Consider the following 23,910-nt stretch of genomic DNA (forward strand, 5'->3'; position numbering starts at 1 on the left):
ATTTATGATATGAATATCTCTTACATACTAAGAAACTGGAAGTTCTACTGGACAAAACAGCCAGAATTAAACATTCATTCAAGCTACTTAAGACTTAAAACTATGAGAGGAGTTTTGCTTTGGTTAGGTGTTGTTTATGTGGACTTTACTGATAAAATTCATATTATACTTTATTCAAAGCTACTCCAAAAAAAGTTCCATTCTCTTGGAACCTAAAGATGTTTTTCACCATGCATTACCATGGTTTTCCCTTCTTTAGTGTTTTATTACAGAAGAAACATGTAAATGGAGGGGGTCATTGGACCTCAATCAGCATCATTTTATTTATAGAGGAGGAGGCAGAAAAGTGGATACTCAGAACAATTATTTCTGAGCAGGTCTCCAGGACAATCATTTCTGTTATCTCAGTCCCAGGGCAGCTTCCTGCTCCCTCAGGGTTTCTGACACACTCAGGATGTGGGCTGCAACACTGTGTCTTGCACAGTAATAGACCGCAGAGTCCTCAGAGGTCAGGCTGCTGAGCTCCATGTAGGCTGTGCTGGAGGATTTATCAACAGTCAGTGTGGCCTTGTTCTGGAACTTCTGAGCATATTTAGTTTCACCATCACTAGGATCAATCCATCCGATCCACTCCAGGCCTTGACCAGACCTCTGCTTCACCCAGTGCATAAAGTAGTTAGTGAAGGTGTAGCCTGAAGCCTTGCAGGACAACTTCACTGAGGAACCAGGTTTCTTCAGCTCAGGACCAGACTGCTGCAGCTGTACCTGGCAGTGGACACCTGTGGAGAGAAAGGAAGAATGGATGTCATTGTCACCTCAGTCCCTGTTCCTTCTTCAGATTTGGAACTGGAAAGCTCCTTACCTGTAGTGACTGACAGGAGGAAGAGAATGATCCAGCTCCATCCCATGGTGAGGACCTGTGTGCTCAGTGACTGTGGAGAGGACACTGATCATATGTTGTTCGGGGTGTGGACATCCCTGTATTTACCACAATAGATTCACATGATTTTCATATTCATGAGGCAAGGTACATCTTACATAAAGACCAAGTCCAGCTTGAGAAGAAAGATGTAGAGGACCTTGGGTCAGGCAGCAGGATTCTAAAATCCAAGTCCTAAAACTGTCTGAGGGAATGCATTCCATACTAATTCCCCAAGCCCTGTGGAGACATTGTGGATGTAACATTATACCTAAACTCCAATTCACAGATTTACTTCAGCTGGAGACGGTATCTCCTCATGATGATAAAGTTTATTTACAGGTGGTAGTTGTGATAAGGATTTCAAAACTCCTAATTCATTGGAAGTTGCAGTCTTCTTTCATATACATGCAGTTAGTAAATGCTTTTCCAGCAGGTTGTATACTAAAAACCTTACCTAAAAGACCAAACGTGAAAATGTTTCAGAAATGGTTGCAAACAAATATTATTGCAGCATTATCTATAATAGGTAAATTATAGAAACAAACTATATGTCATTCAACCAATGGTTGCATCAAGAATACATGATCTATATACAATAGAACAAAATTTATTCATGAGTAAAGTATAAGAAACTTCCATCACTTTTAGGAAAATGAATGCAATTGGTGATAACATTATTAAGGAAGTTAAGGACCAGCTCAGAAACAGATATTGTATAAGAGTTTGATTTGTAGTCCTTAGATATTGCATAGTTAGAAATGTTTATGGATGTACATATGTAATGATGCATAACTCAAAGTATCTAGTGGAATAAGTGGCAAATGGGAATAGTAGGAGTAAGAAAATGGTAGGTTGAGATTACAGGATAAATAAATATAGTGTACATTATACATCTGTATGAAAATTTTAAACATATGAAATATTGTTATTTCAGGATAATGTTTCTGTTCATTCCTTGCAAGTTTCATCCATGAATGCAATGTATTTTGATCATATTCAATCTTCCTCTCTTTATGACCTCTCAAAGTAACAAGTGCCTCTCCTAACAAGTGTATTTTGTTATACTAATGAATAACTCACTAAGTCTAATAAATGCTATCCATATGGATATGGTGGAGGTCACCCACTAGCTCATAAGTAACCTCCAAGTGGCCACACTCCTAAAAAGTGGTTCTAACTTCCTAAGCAGTCCTCCAATCCCAACGTCTCCTCAGCTTGGAATGGTCCATGGGGAGTTCCTCCCCCACCTGTGCTGTAATCTTTAACATACATTTTGTTTAGTAGTGGGGCCAAGACACACGTGTGGCAAGGCCTGTGAGAAACTGAAGACAAGGTGTTCAGTTCTTTTCTCCTAAGATGTAGCTCTTAGAAACTAATAATTGTTAAGTTTGACAAGAGGCACTGTTAACAGCTTAGCCTTTTCCCAGACTTTCATGCTGTAATTTTGACTGGTTTGATTTTGTGCTGGTCTTGTGCAAGTAATTACAGCTGCTAAGAGTTCATTTGTGCAATGAGAACATGTCAATAACTGTGGATAGAATTTCATGTCTTTCAACCTCACTCTCTTACCCTTACATTTTTTTTTTTCATTTCCCCATTTTGTGATGGTTGTTGAGCTTTGGGTGAGAGGTTGATATAGATAACTCCTCTGTGGCTGAGTATCCATTTATTCATTCTCAGCCCTTTTACCAGCCATGAATGTCTGCATTGATCATTACACATCACACAGAAGCTTGTGTGTTCAAGGCTGAGAGCAGCACCAATCAATTGGCTATAAAGATACGTATTATAAGGCTGTTTGACAATTTGACCACTAGCAATACAACTAGGGTCTACTAGGGTTACGTCAGCCCTTGCCATGGGCTGTTGAGCATGCTTACATGGGGTGAATTCTTTCCTATGGAGCAGACCACAAATACAATTAGAAAGCAGTTGGTCACCACATAACAGTCAGGCACTAGTGAGTACATCCCACCAGAAGGTTTTCTCCTGTCTCCCCCAGCCCTGCTGTCCTGCAGCCACTTATAAAATAATTAGTCAGAGGCTTAATATTATTTACAAACTGTATGGCCTATGGCAGGCCTCTTACTAGATAGCTCTTTTAACTTAAATTAACTCATTTCTATTAATCTATGTTTTGCCACGTGTTCCATGGCTTTACCAGTCTGCTGGAATGTTGCTCCTTTGACGGAAGGCTGGCATCTCTCCAGATTCAGACTTTCTCTTTCCTGTCTCTCCCCTTTTATTTCCTGCCTGCCTCAAAGGTGCCTTGCCATAGACCAAAGCAGCTTATTTATTAACAATGGAAACAACATATATTCATAGCATACAGAAAGACATCCCCCAGCAAGTACATCCTGCCTGGAAGTATGATATTGTAGATGGCAAGGCATGGTACTGTGGAAGATCACTGATGCTTTTTCTCTCACCGTAGGCTACATAGCACCTTCCTGTGCTAGGAAATCCAGCCAGGAGAGGAAAATTTCTGTTCACTTCAAGATTTGTTTCTCCATATTCTCAAGCCAAAGTCCTTATCTATCAAGAAAATGCAGATCAAAACAACTTAAGTTTTGATTTTTACCCCAAATAGAGTAACCAAAATCAAGAAAACAAATACAGGCATGGATATGGAGAAAGGGTAACCTTTATTCACTTTTGGTGGGAGTGTAAAACAGCATAGTTACTTTGGAAATTATTTTGGAGATTTCTTCAAAAACAAGAAATAGAACTGCGATATATCCCAGCTATATCCCTCACAAGCTTACACTCAAATAATTCTACATATTATTACAGAGACACTTGCACATCCATGTTCATTGCTGCTGTATTCACAACAGATGAGAAATTGAATCAATATAGATGTCCAACAACAAACACATAGATAAAGAAAATGTGAGACATATAGACCATGGAATACTACTCAATGGCAAAACTATAATAAAGGAATCTACAGGTAAGTGGATGGAATTAGAAAAAATCTGAAATTGGAAAAAAATATGCTGAATGAGGTCACCCAAACACAAAAAGACAAATGCTTCATGTGCTATCTCATATGTAGTTCCAAGATTGGAATGTTTAATTTCTAAAACCAGAGAGACTAGGAAAGGTTCATTAGGGATTGAGATACTAAAGAATTAGATATGATGAAATACAGATAAAATGAAAATGTCAGGGACAGCTACTGGAGACACACAATTTCAAACATAAAGTGGTGATGGGAAATAGAGAAGTGATGATTTGGGGGTCTGATTAACAAAATTTAACAGTTATAATAAAAAGGCATTGAAATTTAAGATCTTGCAATGTAGGTAAAAATATAATTATGCACTATGTAGAATCAATTTGTTAGGACAAAAATGAAGGGGCAATGTACTAGGAGCAAAGAAAAGCAATGTATGCAACAGAAACACATACATTGCAAATTTATTTCTATAATAAAAAATCTGGAAATAATGAACAGTTCATAGCTGTCTAGTTTTACACTTGAGATATTCTTCTTATTGATGGAACAAATTTGTGTTCAGATTACTGTTTGTTTTATGGATATGCTGCTACAGTATTTTTGTCAAAAACAATAAAACTAATAAAAGTCTATGAAAAACTAGAGATGTCTAGACAAGACTTGTGGATTAGTTGTTAGTATTGTCTCAGTTGTCTGGTACTGACTATGTTCCATGGGTCTCAGTGGTCTGGTTCTTATTATGTTCTGATTATGTGAGATATCTGCTTACAGAGAGCTGAATAGAAAGTACATGTATGAGCTTTGCATTTTATTTTAACTTGTGAATCCTTGAACAGGGTTACCTGAATAGATGAACAGGAAGTGTTGGTCCCCAGAGACACAAGAGATTGAACATCTCAGTTCTGGGTACATAATATCTCCCTATGAGTTAATGGCGAGAGAGGCTCCAAACATGCTGAACAGTATGTGGTGATACCATTGTTCTTGGTTGCACAAAATAATTGCATAGATAAGCCATATTTTAGTAGAGAATTTAAGAACTTAATAAGTTGTGAGAGCCAGATGAGTAGGTGACTCCAAGGGAACAGTGTTTTCCAGACACAGTAGGGATGATGCACATAAGAATTCACGGAGTCTGTGACATCATGCAAAGAGCCTGCCCAGGTTAAGTCTTGGTCTCAACGTTCTTTTGCTTAAATCCATATTTTCTGATCTTGCATTTTTATGTTTATTTTCTTTTGTCTTGTGTGTGTTTCTTGTGATGTAAAAAATTCTCTCTTCTTTTCCTATTTGCTTTCTAAAGAGAGAAAAAAGGGGTGTGGAGTTGAATGTGTGGGGAGACGGGAAGGATCAGAAAGGAGATATGTCAGGGATATCATGATTAGAATATATTGAATGAAATGCATGTTTCTCAAAAAATAAAAATAAATACAACTGAAGAAAATAAACACTAAAATATAAGTCTCTGAAATACTTAATAATCTTTTCTGTGTTTGAACATGGAAATTTTTCATACATACATACAGCAGCTGCAGTTCACAAAAGAGGTTTTAAAAGGGAGTTCACAGAGGCTATGGAGTCCCCTCCACGCCTTACCTGTTGATTACTGGTTCCACTGTGCCCCCTGCAGGTCATAACCTCCCCTTCAGGTAAATTTATCTTGGCTTACACTGAAGTTCACTGTCTCTCTTGAGCAGTAACATCCCTGAAACCTCAGTGTTCACATAATTCAGGTGAAGGGGTAAAGGCCTCTTGTTTTTCTGGAGTTAATGACTGGATGTGTCAGAGATTGTTTTTAAGTTGTGTCTGTATTATTAGTAATGTCCTTTTGAATGCCAGAGTCTTCGCTAGATGCAGTTAGATCCAGTCCCAGCAGTACCCACTGGTAATGCAGTAACTATAGGGGATGACAGGGCCATTTATAGCTTCATCAGGCTACACCTGGGTCACAGTCCCTGAATCAGGTGACTACAATGTGTCTGTATCTCAGATGCAACAAATAACACATCCACATAAGAATTCCTGAGACAGTGAGATACAGGAGTCCACAGAAAGGGGAGGAAGCAGTGTGGTACTCATAGATCAGATAAGAATGCCAGAAAAATAGGTTTACAATTGAGAAAAAAAAAAACAGAAGAAGTCAAGCGAATTTGGACTATGAGTCAGTATGAATCCTGACTGTATATTTGGCTATATTTAAAGGAATAATGAAACTAACCCTAACCCTGAGGTCTATTTGACAAGTGTCCTCATGGGTGGAGGGTATGTGACCCTACACATTTGTATCTCACCATACCTACCTTTCCAAGTCCAGGATCATCTTATTCTTGGACAAGACAAGTGTTAGTAAAGGTTTTCAGGAGCTGAATGTTTTCAGAGATGAAGGATGGATTTGTAATGTTTCCAGGAATAAAAAAAGTCAATAATTTTTTGGAAGATTTTTGTGTGCATTTGCTCTTAAATGTCTGAAATATAAATACACAAATTAATACAAAAATACATGCTACAGAAAGTCAGGATATATGTATGTTTTACTTTAATGTACCTAATATAACGGTTTGGACTTGGCTGAAGCATGACATCTCTTCATTCATTGGTCAGAATTGACAAGGTGAACTGTGTACTGTCATTCCACAGTGCATGAGACTCTTCAGTATACAGGAACATCTATTCCTACAATACAGAATGCTGGATGATCTTATCTTGGATTTAAGATTCTGTTCTGACCTTGTTAATGGCTGTATTGTTATATTTTGTAGTTCACTATGGCGGGTTGCTGATGGATGATAATTAGTGGCAATGTGCAGGAGTGCTTGTGGGCTTAAGAAGAATAGATTTACATAGACATCCTCCTAAAATAATGATGCATATTCCTAAAAGTCTGGGCTCTTAGAGATTTGAGAGAAATGATGTGAGAATCTTCTCTTAGATTAAATTAATATGATAACCACAACATGTGATGAGCTGGTGCAATGCCTGTGAAACCGTGCAAGTTTCCATGAATACATGCATGCTTTGATTTCTAGCATTCTCCCATCCACACTTCCCTCTGTGGATTATATACCCTACACGTATTGAAGGGCTCCATTTCATTCATCATAAGTGCCTCAGCATTCCTCCCGATGTATTTGAGGCTTCTGAAGTCACTTTAAGGGCCTGAGTACAGTTTGTACTATTCCTAAGCCGCACTGCAGATAGGATTGTGTCTGGATCCTTGCCCAAATATCCTCACTGTCATTCTCTCACAGATTGATACACTATGGTGTCCTCAGTGGTCAGATATTGATGCCTCTGGAAGAACTATTTGGATGTCTCTGGCCATGTCTGAAGTGTCCATTCTGCATGTTACTGCTGGAAGAATTAACAGACATTATCTTGTTCCCATTCCTCTGGAACAATGTCATGCATATGCCTCTGGAATTACCAGTGAAGAAAGATCCAGATGGGACAAGTCAAGGAAAGTATTTATGATGCTTATTTGGACTTATGCCCATATAACCTTTTTCAAATGGATAGGAAATATGGTTACAAAATTAAATCAATGACATCAAAAAGAATCATAAAGTAAATATGAATCACCAGTTTGTAATTGTATGAGAAAAAGCTGTCATGCTGATGAGCATCCACAACAATCAAGTGGATTGATTTAAAGTTTTGTGGTTCTAAGAAAACGCTGCAGATGACAAGGACAGTGCTCATTGTCCAGAGACTATCCTCAAACAAGAAGACATTCTTTGTCTCTGGGAAGCATTAGAGTTGAAAAATAAACTAGATTTGGTCTAAAACTCAGATTCAGTGAGTGAAGAAGTATACAGACATTTCTCCAGTGAAGGTGAACACTTACAGAGATCACAGAGACCAAGTGTTCTTGAGAAAACTGCTGTGGATGATTGATTGATAAATAAAACACTGATTGGCCAGTATCCAGGCAGGAAGTATAGGTGGGACTAGCAGAGAGGAGAATTGGGAGAACAGGAAGGCAGAGTGGGAGGAGACACCAGCCTGCCGTCCACAGATCAGCACGTAAAGGCAGCAGGTAAAGCCACAGAACATGTGGCAACATATAGATTAACAGAAATAATAGGTTAATTTAAGATAGAAGAACTAGGTAAAAAGACGCCTGCCATGGCCACACAGTTTGTAGGCAATATAAGTCTCTATGTTTTTACTCAGTTGGGTCTGAGCAGATGTGGGACTGGAGGGTGAGAGAGATTTGTCCTGATCATGAGCCAGGCAGGACTGGAGAAAACTCCAGCTACAGAAGTCCTTATAGATTGAAAACTTTAATGTGGAAGATCGGAACCATAGTGTTGTAAGAAGCCTACCTGGAGTCTGCCTGAGGGCCTAGCAATAGGCACTGTCAGAGGTCCTGATCATGCCTAGCCAATGAGGGGTGACTGTACCCACCTGAGGATAATGGACAAAGCTGTTCATATCTTCTCCCCTATGAAGTTTGTTAGCCGGACATGCCACAATTCTTCCTCTGGCACCAAAAGGAGATGTGGGTTGCTTGAATTTTCTCCAGTCTGTCACATCACTTTGTTGCCACCATAAAAAAAACACTTCCTGCTCAATCAGACCAGACCTGTGGGGCCATATTTTCAATTCCTATCTCCTTAAATGCACACACCACACACACACACACACACACACACACACACACACACACACACACACACATTCAGCTACTGCTGCCAAGACTGCCTTCCTTCCCCTAGAAGAGGAGCAGCAGTGGATTCTGCTTTTTAAAAGTTGAAAAGCATAAAAATGTTTGTTGTTATTGTTGTTGTTGTTGTGGGTACCCTGGTAACATTGGGCTCCTTTAGAGTCTGTAAAGATGGTTTCTGAGTAGATAACAAAAAAAATTCTATCATTAAAGAAAAGAGTCCTCACTGGTAATGACATGCTCCATTGTTATTCTCCAATTTCTTCATGTACTCTATAATCATTATCAGCTTAGAAGTCTGAGGTCTCTTGCATGCAGTATAAGATGTCAGGGCTCTTCGAAGGAAATTCTACAGCAGATATAACAATAGTCCTTGAGGTAATGTTTTACAGCCGTGTTAACAGCTGCCAAGTTCAAAATTAATCTACATGGTGATCAATCCCCACTTGCAATTGGAGGAAGGGAGGAATTTACTTTGGCCACTCATTGGTATTTTCTGCATTATTATTATTATTATTATTATTATTATTATTTTGGTTTTTCGAGATATGTTTTCTCTGTGTAGCTTTTGTGCCTTTCCTGGAACTCACTTGGTAGTCCAGGCTATGTTCCTTTATGTTAAGTGCCTTGATTACCATATGTATTCAGTAACAGGGGGAATTGTTGAAATCAAGATCCTATGCTCAACATATGTTGCACATGGTAGATACCTTTGCTAACATGGTGTCTCTTCTTAGCATTGTTGAAATAGGCACTTGCCCATAGAGTCACCATAGAGAAAGGTGAGCATTTACAAGTCATCTGGACCTATAGATTCTCCTCTTGTTGCAGAACCCTGGGGAACATGAACCTGTATCTGACGGAAAATTGACAAGTTTGAGGCCCCTGGAGCAGGATCAAGAAGCTGTGGAAACTGATTACCAGCTACACCTACTTAAATCACATCCATCACAATTCTTATTCACCACTGGTGTATTTTCAATTCATTTGAAAACTTCCACTACATTAGAAGAATCTTAATGACAATTGGCAATCGCATTGCATGCTGAATGTTCACATAAGTGATGACATCACTGTCAGCATAGGTATTGCCTTTTAAAAACTATGTTCCCTTGAATAACTAACCCAATAACTCACATACCGAGGAAAAGGTATAATTCACAACAATTTCCACAAGTTATAATGGAGAAATGTGAGGAATTTGAAAATGGAATGTGATGTTTCTATTTCAAAATTTTAGAACTTCTCTATAACGAAATAATTGAGAAGGTCAAAAAGTATAAAAAGAATTGATGAATCTTGGTTTCATAAACTATTATTTTTAGATGAGATCACAACAGGAAGAGGTTTGTCTGGAGGCTCAAACAAGACATTCAACTTGAACATTTGAGTGATGCTCAGCAAGACATTGAGGCTATCATGAAAGGCTAAAAGCTTTTGCATTGTAAGATGGACAAGGATCCTGACATCAGATATGCAAAGCCATGATTTGTATATGGTTTGACTTTAACTCCAAGTGTCTTTGAAGGAATGTGGGAAGTCTGATCCTCCTGGTGGTAGCAGTGAGAGTGATTGTGATGCCCAGAGAATAGCAATGAGTTGAAGGAACAGGCTGTGCTCAGAAAGAACTGGTGCATTTCTAGTGGGATCCTGGTTAGGTCTCAGGACTGACATGTTTCCCACAGCAAGCTTGATGCCTCGCCTTCATTCCCACAGTGCAGCACTCCATCATATACATACTTGTGGTGTGTCACCATGCACCGTGATGCCTTCAACAGACCCAACACTGCCATGGGCCCTTGAACATAAAAATCTTGGAGATACATAGGCCTCTATTTTTTATAAAGTACACCATCTCAGATATTTTTATGCAAAAGAAAACAAATATATCAACAGTACATATAAAGAGTCTCATAAAGAGACAGTAGGCTGAGGCATTACCTGAGAGCAATGCAGAGGGATGGATAAGCACGATTCTTGCACCTGTCCTGTTTCTTAACTTCCAGTCACAGCCTTGACCCTGACCCTCATCCTCTCAGGCTTGTCAGCCTTCACACAGCATTACAAATTCAGCATTTGATAAAGGTCTTTCTAGGTGAACATTCTTCCTTATGGGAAAAGTTCTGGGCTCAGATGAATGACATGATTACACTTTTATTGTACAATCAGGAGCAGGCTATTGTTTAAAAATCATATAAATATATAATATAATTAATATATTATAATCAATATAATATAATGTATTACATACAGGTACTTGAAATATTTGCAGATTCAAACTCAAGTTCTGTAAAATAAGACAGTTTGTGTGTATGGGTCCAGCTATGACTCAGGGATGTATCAAAGGTCTTTGAAATTGAATGATGCTAACATCTGGTGTTATTATTCTCTAATTTTCCATGTCAGAATGTTTTAAATGTAAACCTACTAGAGAATTTTATAATTTGAGGTGATTAGAACAAATGATATGACCAAATTTTCCAATTTAAGATGTAGATCATTTGTAGTACCTTGAAACAAAACAGAGTTGAGAGATGATTTTTAAAAATTTAATTAACAATTCCATGATATTCTCAGTCTTCAAATATGAACTTTTTGGTTGCTTATATGTAGTAAACTTCTTAACTGTACATGACTTGTGAATATAAGAACATTCCTTTCATCTATAGAACAATCATATTCATGATTTAATTTTCCAACTTATTAGAATAAGTTTCAATGATTAAGAGTCTTCACAGAAGACTGTATACCTGCATGGTTTTGTATATGTCAGGGCATATACAAAACCATGCAGGTATACACAGAACAATCTAGGGAAACATAACCATCTGGGTATACACAGAACCATCTGGGTAGAAACAGAACCAAGTTACTGTGATTATTTGATCAGGATATTTTATAGGGAAGAATTAGTTGTTGCTGTGATCATGGCAACTTAAAAAGGAATTTCTGAGTCATCTTACGAAATTGTTCCATTTCCTATCTTGAATGAAACAAGGGACTATGAAGAATGATTTTTCTTCTGTTCTTAGGACTCATAGGTTTTTTGTTCATAAACTAAGAAAATGCCTATACACAATGCACATAATACCATACTCTTAACAATTAGCATGCCTCCCCAGAATATTGAAAAAACATCAAGAAGCTGGCCGGCTAAAATGTCTTTAGGAATACTTTATATACATTTATGAAAAGGTCATAATGAAACTTATTATTTTATACAATTAAAATATTATAATGAAAAGTAAAATTATGTTAAGGAAAAAATATATTCAATGTCAAATTTCACTTTTAAATTATCTTAGTAAACTTGTGTGGTGATATTGTGTTCCCCAAATTATTGTGCATGCTAATAAACTTATCTGTGGTCAGAGAACAGAACAGCCAGAATATTAAACATAGAGGATAGGCAGTGGTAGCACATGCCTTTAATCTTAGCATTCCAAAGGCAGAGATCTACCTGGATCTCTGTCTGTTCAAGGATACAGCCAAGCATGGTGACTCACTCCTTTAATCCCAGAAAGTGAGGGCAGAAAGCAAAAAGGCATATAAGGCATGAGGACCTGGAACTAGCCTGGTTAAGCTAGTGGTTAAGCTTTGAGCAGCACAGTTCAGCTGAGAGGCATCCAGTTGAGGAAACAGGATCACCTGAGGAATTGGCAAAGTGAGGAAGCTTTGACTTGTTCTGTTTCTCTGATCTTCCAGTGCTCACCCCAATAACTGGCCTTGGGGTTGTTTTTATTAAGAAGATCATTTAAGATTCATGCTACAAACTTGATTGTCATTATCCCCTAGAAAATTGTTTACATGTTTGAAATGTACTCAATGGAGTCTCCCTTCTAAACTTCTGCTAATATTAACACTTGAAATATTTCACAGATGGAACAAAAGATTGAAAGGCTGCATACTTAGGACCTGATCAAGCTGTTCTTCATACAAATTACTCCTCAGTCCAAAGGAATGAATTATATACAGTCATAAAGGACAAGAGCATTACCCCTTTCCAGTTAACATTGTCTCTGATTCTGCCCTGACAACTCTTAACATCCTTATACTGAAAAAAGCTGACATACCCCAAACTTATAATGTTATCCAAAAATATTGAGTCAACATTCTAAAAGCAGAAAGACATAAATACTTGTGCTTAGTTTTTCTTACATTTGTGTTTGGAACAGGACACCATCCCATAGGAACAGTGTTGCTAACACTTAGGGTGGGGCTTCCTAATTCAGTTAACCTACTCTAGAACTTCTCTAACAGGAATGCACAGAGCCAAAGCTGATCTAAATAGTCCTTCAAAGGCATGCCAAGACTCATTTCCCAGGTAATTCTAGGTCATGCAAATTAAACAATCTATGAAAACACAGACTACAATCAGAAATTGCTTTTACACTTGAACAAAGAGCAGTGGGAAGTGTGAGGATAATCCCAGAGTGAGGAAATGCATAGGATAAAAGTTAAATTGGTCAAATCTAAGCCTGGAATATGCCTCAGGAAGAGGGAGGGAAATTTTAGATTTTTAGGATTCTGGAGTCTAGGAGTTTGGTCCTGCCTCTCTCTTGGTTCCCTCTGAATCTCAAACACTATCCTTGGAAGGAATCCCACTGAAGTTCTGCCACAGTCACAGAGAAGGCTCTATACTTGCATAAAGAGCCAATACACTTCTGCTCAAGGTAAATGACTCAATCCACATTGTGTAAGAGAATCAATGAAAAGACTTAGACTGAGACAGAGGAGTGATATTGTTGACTTAAACAACTGAAATATTAAATTTGCTCAGGACCTCAGTGACTATTAGAAGCTGAAATCATTTGAACTTAGTGCTGAATTGTCCTATACTTCAGAGACTGGATAATTAGTGACAACTCTGCTTCAAGAAAATGAAAATGGACCAGCCATGCGGAGAGAATGAGTCAGCGATCTGCATTGCAAATGACACCAGAATTACAGCAATAAGTAAAGACTGCCTCGGTGATGTCATGTGGGACAATGAGCAACAAGCTAATGGGAACTGAATTATCACCTTTGCTCATAGTAACAGAGACCTGTCTGACTGTGTCTATGCTTGAGGTTGTCTGGAAGGGAGCATTTTCCTGTGATGACTCTGCACATGTTCTGAGAAAACATCTGAGCAGTGAAACATTTAGAAAACTCCACTGGTTCCTACCTGATTATTGTCAGTGCAGGAAGACACAAATAATAAGAGACAAGATCAATAGTACAGTAGGCAACTGACCATAAATTGTTGGGAATTTTCCAACCAGGTTGCACATGTACATGGCAGAAACATAAACATATTTTGTCTTTCAAAAATGCTCCAATGTCTTGAATAACAATCAATACACAAGTGTATGTGGGGAGATTCCAGTACAGTTTTCTTTAAATTTGCTTTATTGAAAAATATTTGTTTTTAAGCATATTTTCCCTCTCTCAACTCCTCCCAGAATCTCTGCACCTCCCTACAAAACTAACACTACAGATTTTCTTTCTCTCATTCTTTAAACAAAACAAACAAAAAACAAACTCTGTGTGTGTGTGTCTCTGTCTCTCTGTCTCTGTCTCTGTCTCTCTCTCTCACACACACACATACACACACACAAACACACACCACAATCACAATAACACAAAATCAAAATATAAAATACAGAAAAATATTAATAAGATGAAAAAAGCTAGACATATCTATATAAGACAAAAACACTACAAAATGTCATTGTGTTAGTTTTGTTTTGTCCAGTCCCTGGGCATGGGGTTTACCCTAATGCGTGGTTAGTAAAGCCAGTGAGACTTCACTGAAGAATACTACTTTTTCCTTTGTTAGTGGGTACAATTAACAGGTAGCTTCTTGGTTAGGAGCGAAAGCTCAAGTCCACTTCCTGCTCTCAGCACTGGGACCCATCTGGTTTGAGGCTACTTAAGCCCTGCGCTTGCTTCCACAGACTCTGTGAGTTCATAAGTGCATCAGTCCTAGTGTCTGGAAGACACTGTTTCTGTGGAGTCATCCATCACCTCTGGCTCTTGCAATCTTCCCACCTCCTCCTCGGTACTGGGTCCTCAGTCCTTAGAGGAAGATATGATGAAGACAAATTATTCAGGACTGAGTGCTCCAACATCCCTCACTCTATACATTGTTAGTTTGGGCTTTTAAGTTAGTTCCCATCTACTGCAAGAAGTTTCTCTGATGATAGCTGATTTGGCAATAATTTTATGTGTATCTATGGGCATGTCATTAGGAATCATTTTATTGCTATATTCCTTTTTCAAGATAGTAGTATTGTATTTTCCTCGAAGGTCATGGCCTATCTACTCTTAGATTGTTGGCCATGGGTCTCATCTCAGGGAGTGGGCCTTACATCCAATCACAGAATGCTTGATGACATCATCAATGTTTGAGCCACTATTGTGCTAGCTTATCTCATAGGCAGGTCACCATTGTAAGTCACAGCATTTTTAGCTAGGTTGATTATTACCTTTCTCCTCTAATACATGCAAAGATTCTTCCAGGACTCTAAATGTCAGTCAGTAGTAGAAAGCTTCTAGCTAGACACCAGTTCTACTTCTCCATGTTCACTGAAATTTATAGTATTGTCTTCAACAATAAGGCCTTATCATCACATTGTGAAGATCAACCAATAGCCTTGGCAATATCCTGAGATGTTTGGGAGGAGGGTCCATGGGACTCCTATGTCCAAAGACTCAATTTATGAGTGATTATCCTCTAATGCCCATCTTCCTCAACTCACTTTTTGAGTGGAGGTGAACATTGCAATAATTTATAATCTACTGCTATGGGGATTTGAGGCCAAAGACTGAGTGGAACCACAGCTCTGAGCCACCTGGCTTAGGCACCAGACACTCTTCATCTTTATTAAACCAAACACAGACAGACACTCATTTCCTAACATCTGAAAAAGGACCTAGCAGCTATGACAGAAAGCCAGAGCTCTGAAGCTCAAAATCAAGAGGAAACCCCAGAGGCTAACAGGAAAAGATGTGCCCCACCCACCACCACCCTGCCCTGTATTAGGAAGGAACAGGGCAGAGAACAATACTGAAATACTGTACAGCTGTCAACTGAGGTTGTATCTGTGTGGAGCCTGAGCACAGTAGTATGTGGCAGTATCTGCAGTGTCCACACTGGTGATCATGAGGAATACATGGCTGTTGGAGGTGTCCTTGGAGATTGTGAGCCGGCTTTTCAGGGATGGGTTGTAGTAATTATTGTTAGTCCACCATGTGTCTGCCAGCCACTCCAGACCCTTCCCTGGAGGCTGACGGAACCAGCCCACACCTACACCATAAGTGCTCAGTGAAAACCCAGAGAAAGAACAGGTCAGACTGAGAGTTTGGGAGGGCTTCAACAGCTCAGGACCAGACTCCCTCAGGGTAACCTGGGACAGGACATCTGTGGGGAAAAGAAAGCAGAGAGTAAGGTTGGAACAGGTTGAGCATATGGAAGTTCATCCCTTAGAGCCTTGGCACTCACATGCAGGGACAATCAGCAGCAGGATTGAGGAAGCAAGCCTGGCCATGTCTGCACACCAGTGAGTACCCAGGCCCAGATTTGGTATTTTAACCTATGCCTAGGTGGAGCCAGGAGAGATTTGCATTCCCTCAGCAGGTAGTGACTCTGCTGGAGGAGTTAAGTTTTAGGTCTCAGGAGGAGCCAGTCTGCAATGGGGCATATAGGAGGCCTCAGGAGAGTTCACTTCTGTTCCTAATAAAGAGGAGCTTACATTAAGACCAGGGTCCTCAGAAGCAGACAGTTTTCCTGAGTGCTGTATTTTTTTTTGAGAGAGAGAGAGATCCTCATTTTAACATGGACGGTCCTTACTCGGTTCTTTCAGCCATGATTTATTAACCTGTGTTTTTTGGGGGGAGGACACAAGAAGAACTCAAAGATTTGATGTCTCTCCAAACCTCTTAATGTTCTGTGCCTGAGGACAAGGAGGCTTCCTATGTGGGTCCTGTCTGTACATATTTCCTTCATCACAAAATGTTACAGAGATTTTAGACTTCTTGTCTATTGTGATAGTATGTCCCATCTCCAGGCTGGCAGTCATGAACTGTATAACTGCATGGAAAACTGCAGTTTTATTGACTTTGCTAATCTGTCAAATTCCTGCCTCACATACTTGTGATTTCTATTTATTCAACAGTCATGTCTTCACCTCTATACTGCCCTCTATTTCTGACAACTTTAAAAACATAAACTGTAGGCAGCGGCGTGGATAGTTGCCTCAGTTCCCTCTCAGTTGCTGAGCTTCCTGAAGGAGGGCACAGATGGGTAGAAGAGGCAGGAAGTCAAACCTCACAAGCCCTGGGGATTTTCTTCACTGCCTTCAGAGAAGTGTAAGCACACTGTTTTCTTCTTAGTTCTGTTCACTACTGATGTTATAGAAGTTGATTTCTATAAGTTTGTTTCACTTATACAGACATTTGTTGGAGTGAACTTAGCAGAACATAGGGAAAGAACTGTAAGTGTACTGATTTCATTAAGGAAAGCTACACAAGAAAAAAATCAATTCTTTTCATGATTAAATCATCTTCATATTTTAAAAATGTTTGAAATTTGATGATATCAAGATGTGTCCAAGTGCTTGGCTGTGGGTCTCTGCATCTTCTTCCATCAGACACTGAATGTAGGTTCTATGATGATGTCTAGAATAGACAACAATCTCAATGCAGGGGAAGGCTAGTTGAAGCACCCTTTCCACCATTGCTGTGAATCCTAGCAGGGGACAATCTTGTGAGTTCCTGGGGGTTTCTTTAGCTGCAGATTTCTCCCCATCCCCTTAATGATACTTTCTCTAAAGATAGCTCTTTCATTGCTCTCCCATCCCGTCTCTCTCCCAGCTCAGTCATCTCAAGCCTTCATGCTCCCACCTCCTCTCCCCTCCCCTCTATTCCCCACTCCCAGTTTACCCAGGAGATCTTAACCCTTTCTTCTTCCTGTGGCGATCCATGTGTGTTTCTCTTACTATCCTCCTCTTTGTCTAGCTTCTCTGGGGCTATGGAATATAGCCTGGTTGTCCTTTACTTTGTGTCTAATATTCACTTATGAGTGAGTGTATACTGTCTTTGTCTTTCTGGGTCTGGGTTACCCCACTTAGAATGAATTTTTCTAGTTCCATCCATTTGCCTACAAATTTCATGATGGCATTATTTTTTACTATGACATAATGCTTCATTGTGTAAATGTACCACAATTTCTTTATCCATTCTCTTTTTTCATTTTTAAAATTTATTTATTAAATTTAATTTTACATATCAGCCATGGATTCCCTTGTTCTTCCCCTCCCATGCACCCCCTGCCTTCCCCCCAGCCCACCCCCCATTCCTATCTCCTCTAGGGCAAAGACTCCCCTGAGGATTGAGTTCAACTTGGTAGATTCAGTCCAGGCAGTCTAGATTGTTTCCAGGCAAGGGGTGTCAGGATCATGATGGGAAAAACCACAGCAATAGCTGACCCAAGCTAGTGGGAGCTCATGGACTCTGGACTGACAACTGGAAGCCTGCATGGAACCACACTAAGCCCTCTGATAGTGAGTGAAAGTTGCATGGCATGATGTGTTTGTGGTCCCCTGGCAATGGGACCAGGACTTATCTTGATTGCAGGAACTGGTTTTTTAGAGCCCATTCCCTGTAGTGTGATGCCTTACTCAGCCTTGATGCATCGGGGAGGGGCTAGGTCTGGCCTCAACTTGGTATGCCAGCCTGTGTTGACTACCTAAGGGAGGCCTTACCCTCTATGAGGAGGGGATGAGTGTGGGGTAGGGGGAGGTGGGGGGAGCAGAAGAAGGGGAAAGAGGAGGGAAAGGGGTTGCTATATAATAGGAAAAAATTTATACAAAAAGATGTGTCCAAACCATAAAATATGATATTAACACAAAGTTTTAACAACACCGGAAAGAAAGAACAAACCCTGAACCTGAGTACCAACTGAGGCACTGAACCCTTAGGGTACAATGGGTAATAAGACTTTTAGATCATGTGGGTTCCTTTTTCTTCAGGTTGTCAATATTACAATATCTTTTGATCTATGGTTTCTCATCCAAATCAATAACATTAACATTCCCATCTACATTAACAAATAGTTGTTGATGTAGAACATTGAAAGAGGGAAAACATAAATTAATTGTGCATAGCCTGAGAAGCAAGTACAGAGATGGGTCAGCAGAGATGCTTACTGACTCTCCCCAGACTTTGTTCTCCTCCGTTAATCACGTACAAGCCCAGGAGACCATATCCTATGTCAGTTAGAACTCTTGCCTTGAAGGATACAAGATCTGACAGAGATCATTAAAATCTATGTCACTCTCATGGGAATGCTGCAAAAACAAATGATATGACTCAAAAGCCCTCTAAGTCACCATGAGGACAGTTTACCTCATAGTAGAATGAATTCCTCAATTGGAAACCTGGGACCTGAGAATCTTTTATCATAGAGAGACCGTTTCATGGCTCTTCATACTGATTCTTGCCACCAATCAGTACAGAAGTGCCATGTTCTGGGGAGGAGGCAGGACTGGAGAATGGAAAGACACCAGAGAAGGAACCTACAGTGGAGTTTCTAGACTTCTCTCTATCTGCTCATTCTCACAGACCCAGTTTCTTTCTTACTTCCCATGCTGGCTGTTACTTATCTATTATCAAAAGCCAAGTGCACTGTAGAACAAGGATGACCACCCAGTATGCAATGTACTGTGAAAGTTGATGCTGTATCAATGTAGGTACATGTTCTGTAAATATAGTGACTGTAGGGCAGGTTACAGAGACTGGGACCAGAAAATATGGGACCACAAATTAAGGTATAATCTCAGAACCAACCTCAATTAACATGTGGGTATAATTAAGCTCATAAATGAGTTCTCTGAGAAGTATTTTAGTAACAAATTTGTCCAACTTACAAGAATTATGTTTATGGCAGTGCATTATGACATAAATATCTCTTAATTCTAGGAGACTGGAACAACTGCTTGACCACCCAGCTAGAGTTGACAATGCACCTAAGATAATTTAAGACTTAAGACTATGAAAGGAAGTTTTGTCTGCCCAGCTGTTGGTGATTCGGATTTGACAGGTCAAATTTGTATTATACTTTATTCCCAGATATTCCAACAAATACTCCCACCACAGAATCCAGAGATATTTTTATCATAATGTATCATCAGAGTTTTCCATTTTATGGTTTTATTAAAGAAGAAACATGTCAATGGAGGTGATCACTGGTGAAGAAATTGATAAGGTATGGTGGAATCTAAGGGCATCCTATGTCATCATCCTTTTACAAATTTGACAAAAGTACTATAGATGTCTGTGTGATAAGTAGGCAGAAAATAGACACTCAGAATGATTATTTCTGAGAAAGTCTCCAGACTTATCTCTGTCATCTCAGTCCCAGGGCAGCTTCCTGCTCCTCCAGGGTTTCTGACACATTCAGGATGTGTGTTGAAACACTGTGTCTCCTAAAGTAATAGACGGAAGAGTCCTCAAATGTCAAGCTGTAGCTGGTTTAAGGTGGAAACTCGAGCTGTTGGGCGCCATTTGTAGCTGGAGAGTTTTCTCTCTGTGTCCTGCCAATCCCTGGCAGTCCCATAACCCACTTATAAAATAAACACACCAACTCTTATATTATTTAAACTGTTTGGCCATTAGCTCAGGCCTGTCATTGTCTTCCTCTTATTCTTATATCCAGCCCAATTTTATTAATCTATACTTTGCCACGTGGCTAGTGGCTTACTGGTACCTTACATCTTCCTTGTGCTGGTGGTGGCTGCAGGCAGTCTCCCTGACTCAGCCTTCCACTTCCCAGAATTTTCCCCTCTCCTTGTCCTGCCTATATTTTCTGCCTAGCCACTGGCCAATCAGTGTTTTATTTATACAGAACAATATCCACAGCATCAAGCTGCTGAGTTACAAGTAGGCTGTGCTGGAGGATTTGTCTGTGGTCAGTGTGGCCTTGCCCTTGAACTTCTGGTTGTATTTAGTACTACAATTTCCAGGATAAATATTTCCAATTCACTCCAGGACCTGTCCGGATGCCTGTTTCACCAAGTACATATCATAGAGAGCAATGATGTAGCCAGAAGCCTTGCAGGACACGTTCATTGAGGACCCAGGCCTCCTTAGCTCTGCTCCAGACAGCTGCAGCAGGACCTGGGAGTGGACTGAAGAAACAAAGGCAGAGTGGATGTCATTTCCTTTCAGCCCCTGCATCCTCTTCATGGTTGGAACTGGGGGTCCACTTACCTGTAGATGCTGCCACAAAAAAGAGAATAATCAAGTTCCAGTCCATGGTGAGGGCCTGTGTGTTCAGTAACTATGAAGAGGACACTGATCATTCATTGTTTTAGGGTGTGTACATTCCTGTATTTACCACGAGAGACTCAAGTAATTTGAATATTCATGAGCAGAAGATTTCTTAAAAAAAAAACATAAAACAAGTCCAGCTGGAGAAGGAGGTAAAGGACACTTGGATACTGAGCACCAAGTCTGAAACTTGTCAGAGGAAATGCATCCCATACACGTTCCCTCAGCCCTGTAAAGATATTGTGGATGTTACATGAAGACCTAAGCATTCCATAGATTTTAGGCCTGAAACAGTTGCTCCTTCTGTGACAAGGTTATCAGACTGATTTACAAAAAGTGTTTGTGATCATGATGATGTTCACTAGAAATCTAAAAAAAATGCTGAGGTATGAGAACTCATAGCCTCTTTTCAGATACATACAATTAATACTTGCCTTTCCAGCAGGTTGTAAAAAAAACTGACTGAGATGATCAAAAATTTATCTCAAAAATATTTGTACATCAGTGTTTATTGCAGGGCTGTCTACAATAATGTAAATATAAAAATAAACTGTATAGTTGTCAGCAGAGGGTTGCATCAAGAAGAGATGGTTATATACACAACACAACAGACATATTTCATGTGAGAAGAATGAGGAAATCACATCACATTTAGGAAAATCGATATAACAGGAGATACACGTATTAATTAAGACCATCTCAGAAACACAGACATTATATGAATCTCTCATTAGTACTTCTTAGATATTTCATAGTTACATGCAATTAAGTGTACAAATACATAATGATGTATAAATGAAACTGTCTAGTAGAATAAAAAGTAAGATAGGAAGGGTGAGAAAAAGAAGAGTACAGGTGTGGGGAAATATACACAGTGTACAATATACACTTGTATAAACATTCTAAACAGATGTAAATTGTTGTTTTATTTTCCATAAGGATTTTGTGTATTCTTTGGAATTTTATTTCATATGTTAAATGTATCATGATAATGTCTACCCCCACTATACACCTGTGGCTCTTCTTGGGACCTGACAATAATTCTTTCTCCCAACTTCTTGACCTGTTTCTTTCATGAACAAATAACACAGTGAGTAAAATTAGTATTATCTATATACACATAAGTAGGTCATTCATTAATTCATAGGAAATGTCCAGAAATCTTCCAAAGAAAATTGATTATATTTTCCAAATCAGTTGTCAAGTGCCAATGGACCCTCAGTTTGGTCTGGACCCTCAGGAAATCCTTCCACCCATGTAGTAATATTTTAGAAAATTGTAACACTTTGTTTAGTGGTGAAAGTAGACCAGAAACACATATACTAAAACGTGCATCTGAAATTAATAGTACAACTTATGCAACTCAACTCTCTACTTCTACCATGTGGGTCGAATGAACAAACTGATATAATTAAGATTGCCAGTAGGCACCTTTACCTTCTCAGCTATCTCATGGGCCGACATGCTATAATCTGACTGACATGATTTTGTACAGATGTTCTGCTAGTAACTGTAGCTGCTATGAGTTTATGTGTGCAATGAGAACTTGTCAAATGCTGAAAATATCATTCCATTCCTATCTACCCCATATACTGGATCTTACATTCTTTCCAGTTTCTCTTATGTGATGATCATTATGTGTTGAATGAGAGGTTGATATAGATGATTCATCTGTGGCTGAGTACTCAGTCACCCATTCTCAGCACTCCCACCAGCCATGAATGTCTGCATTAATCATGACACAGCACAGAGAAGCTTCTGTGACAAAGGCTGAAAGAATCACTCATCAATTGGGTATAAACATAAGTGTTATAAGGCAGTTTGACAATGACCATTAGAAAGGCAATTAGGGTTACTGGAGCAATTTATTCCTTATGGATGAGTATTTGAGCATGTATACCTGGGATGAGTTCTTTGCTATGGAGCAGGACACAAATCTAATTAGAAAGCAGTTGGTCACTACATAACAGTCAGGCACTAGTGGATATGTGTTACCTGAGGCTGATATTGTAGCTTGCAATGTCTAGTACTGCATAAGATCATTGGTGTCTTTTCTCTCCCTGATGGCACTGGGAAACCTAGTCTGCAGGGGGAGTTTCCTGTTCAGTTCATGGTTGGTTTCTCTGCATCCTGCAATCTTAACTAATGGTGAAATGCAGATTAAAACAACTTTAATGTTACATTTTTATCTCAGAATAACCATGATCAAGAAAAAATATGACAACAAATGTAGGCATGGATGTAGGAGGGTAATCCTTGTTCATGCTTGATGGGAGTGTAAACTAGTGCAGTGACTTTGGAAATAAGTTTGGAGTTTTCACTAAAGATATAATAAATAAAATAGTACATTGTCTCAGCTATCCCCCCCCCATCCCTGGCAGAATGTACTTAAATGAGTCTTCATCTTATTATAGAGATACACATCCATTTCTATCACTGTTCTGTTCACAGCAGCTGGAAAATAGAAGCAAACTAGGTTCCCAAAACAGGATAAATAGATAATGAAAATGTGGGACATATAAATAATGGAATATTACTCAGTGGAAAAGGATGAATCATGAAGTCTAGAGAAAGTGAATGGACCTGGAAAAAATATGCTGAGTGAGATCACCAAGGTACAGAAGCACAAAGGCTTCATATTTTCTATCCTATGTAGTTGTCAATTTGAATGCTTAGTTTTATGAATTTAATTTGTAGAAGCCAAGAGACTAGAAATGTGTCACTAGGGTCTTGGGAAATTAGAGAGAGGATATATTAAACATTGAGAAAAATGAAAGCAGATAGGGTAGCTAGTAGAGACCTAAATGTTCAAACATGAAGTGGTGTTGGGAAACGGAGAAATGAGGGTTGAAGTCAGCTAAACCAATATTAAGGGTAAAAGAAAGCTATGTTGAAATATGGGATCTTACAATGTAAGTAATAAATATGACTGCAGAGGACATAGAATACATGTGGCACAGCAAAACAAACGGGGGGGCTGGGAACCAAGGAAAGTGCACTGTGGAGTAAAGAGATGCTAAATTACAATGTTATTTCTGTAACAAAAGG

At 39.2% G+C, this 23,910-nt stretch overlaps 2 gene segments (V, D, J or C); both read right to left on the reverse strand.

Moving 5' to 3' along the window:
- Positions 1–399: 399 nt before the first annotated feature.
- On the reverse strand, positions 400–949 carry LOC114686749. The segment is given in 2 exon segments: positions 400–779; positions 863–949. Coding segments are annotated over 2 exon segments (426 nt in total).
- A 14,671-nt stretch (positions 950–15,620) lies between these two features.
- LOC114686750 lies at positions 15,621–16,082 on the reverse strand. The segment is given in 2 exon segments: positions 15,621–15,955; positions 16,037–16,082. Coding segments are annotated over 2 exon segments (381 nt in total).
- Between the last annotated feature and the right edge of the window lie 7,828 nt (positions 16,083–23,910).

This window comes from Peromyscus leucopus, chromosome 14 (genome assembly GCF_004664715.2).
Source record: "Peromyscus leucopus breed LL Stock chromosome 14, UCI_PerLeu_2.1, whole genome shotgun sequence".
Classification (NCBI taxonomy): domain Eukaryota; kingdom Metazoa; phylum Chordata; class Mammalia; order Rodentia; family Cricetidae; genus Peromyscus; species Peromyscus leucopus.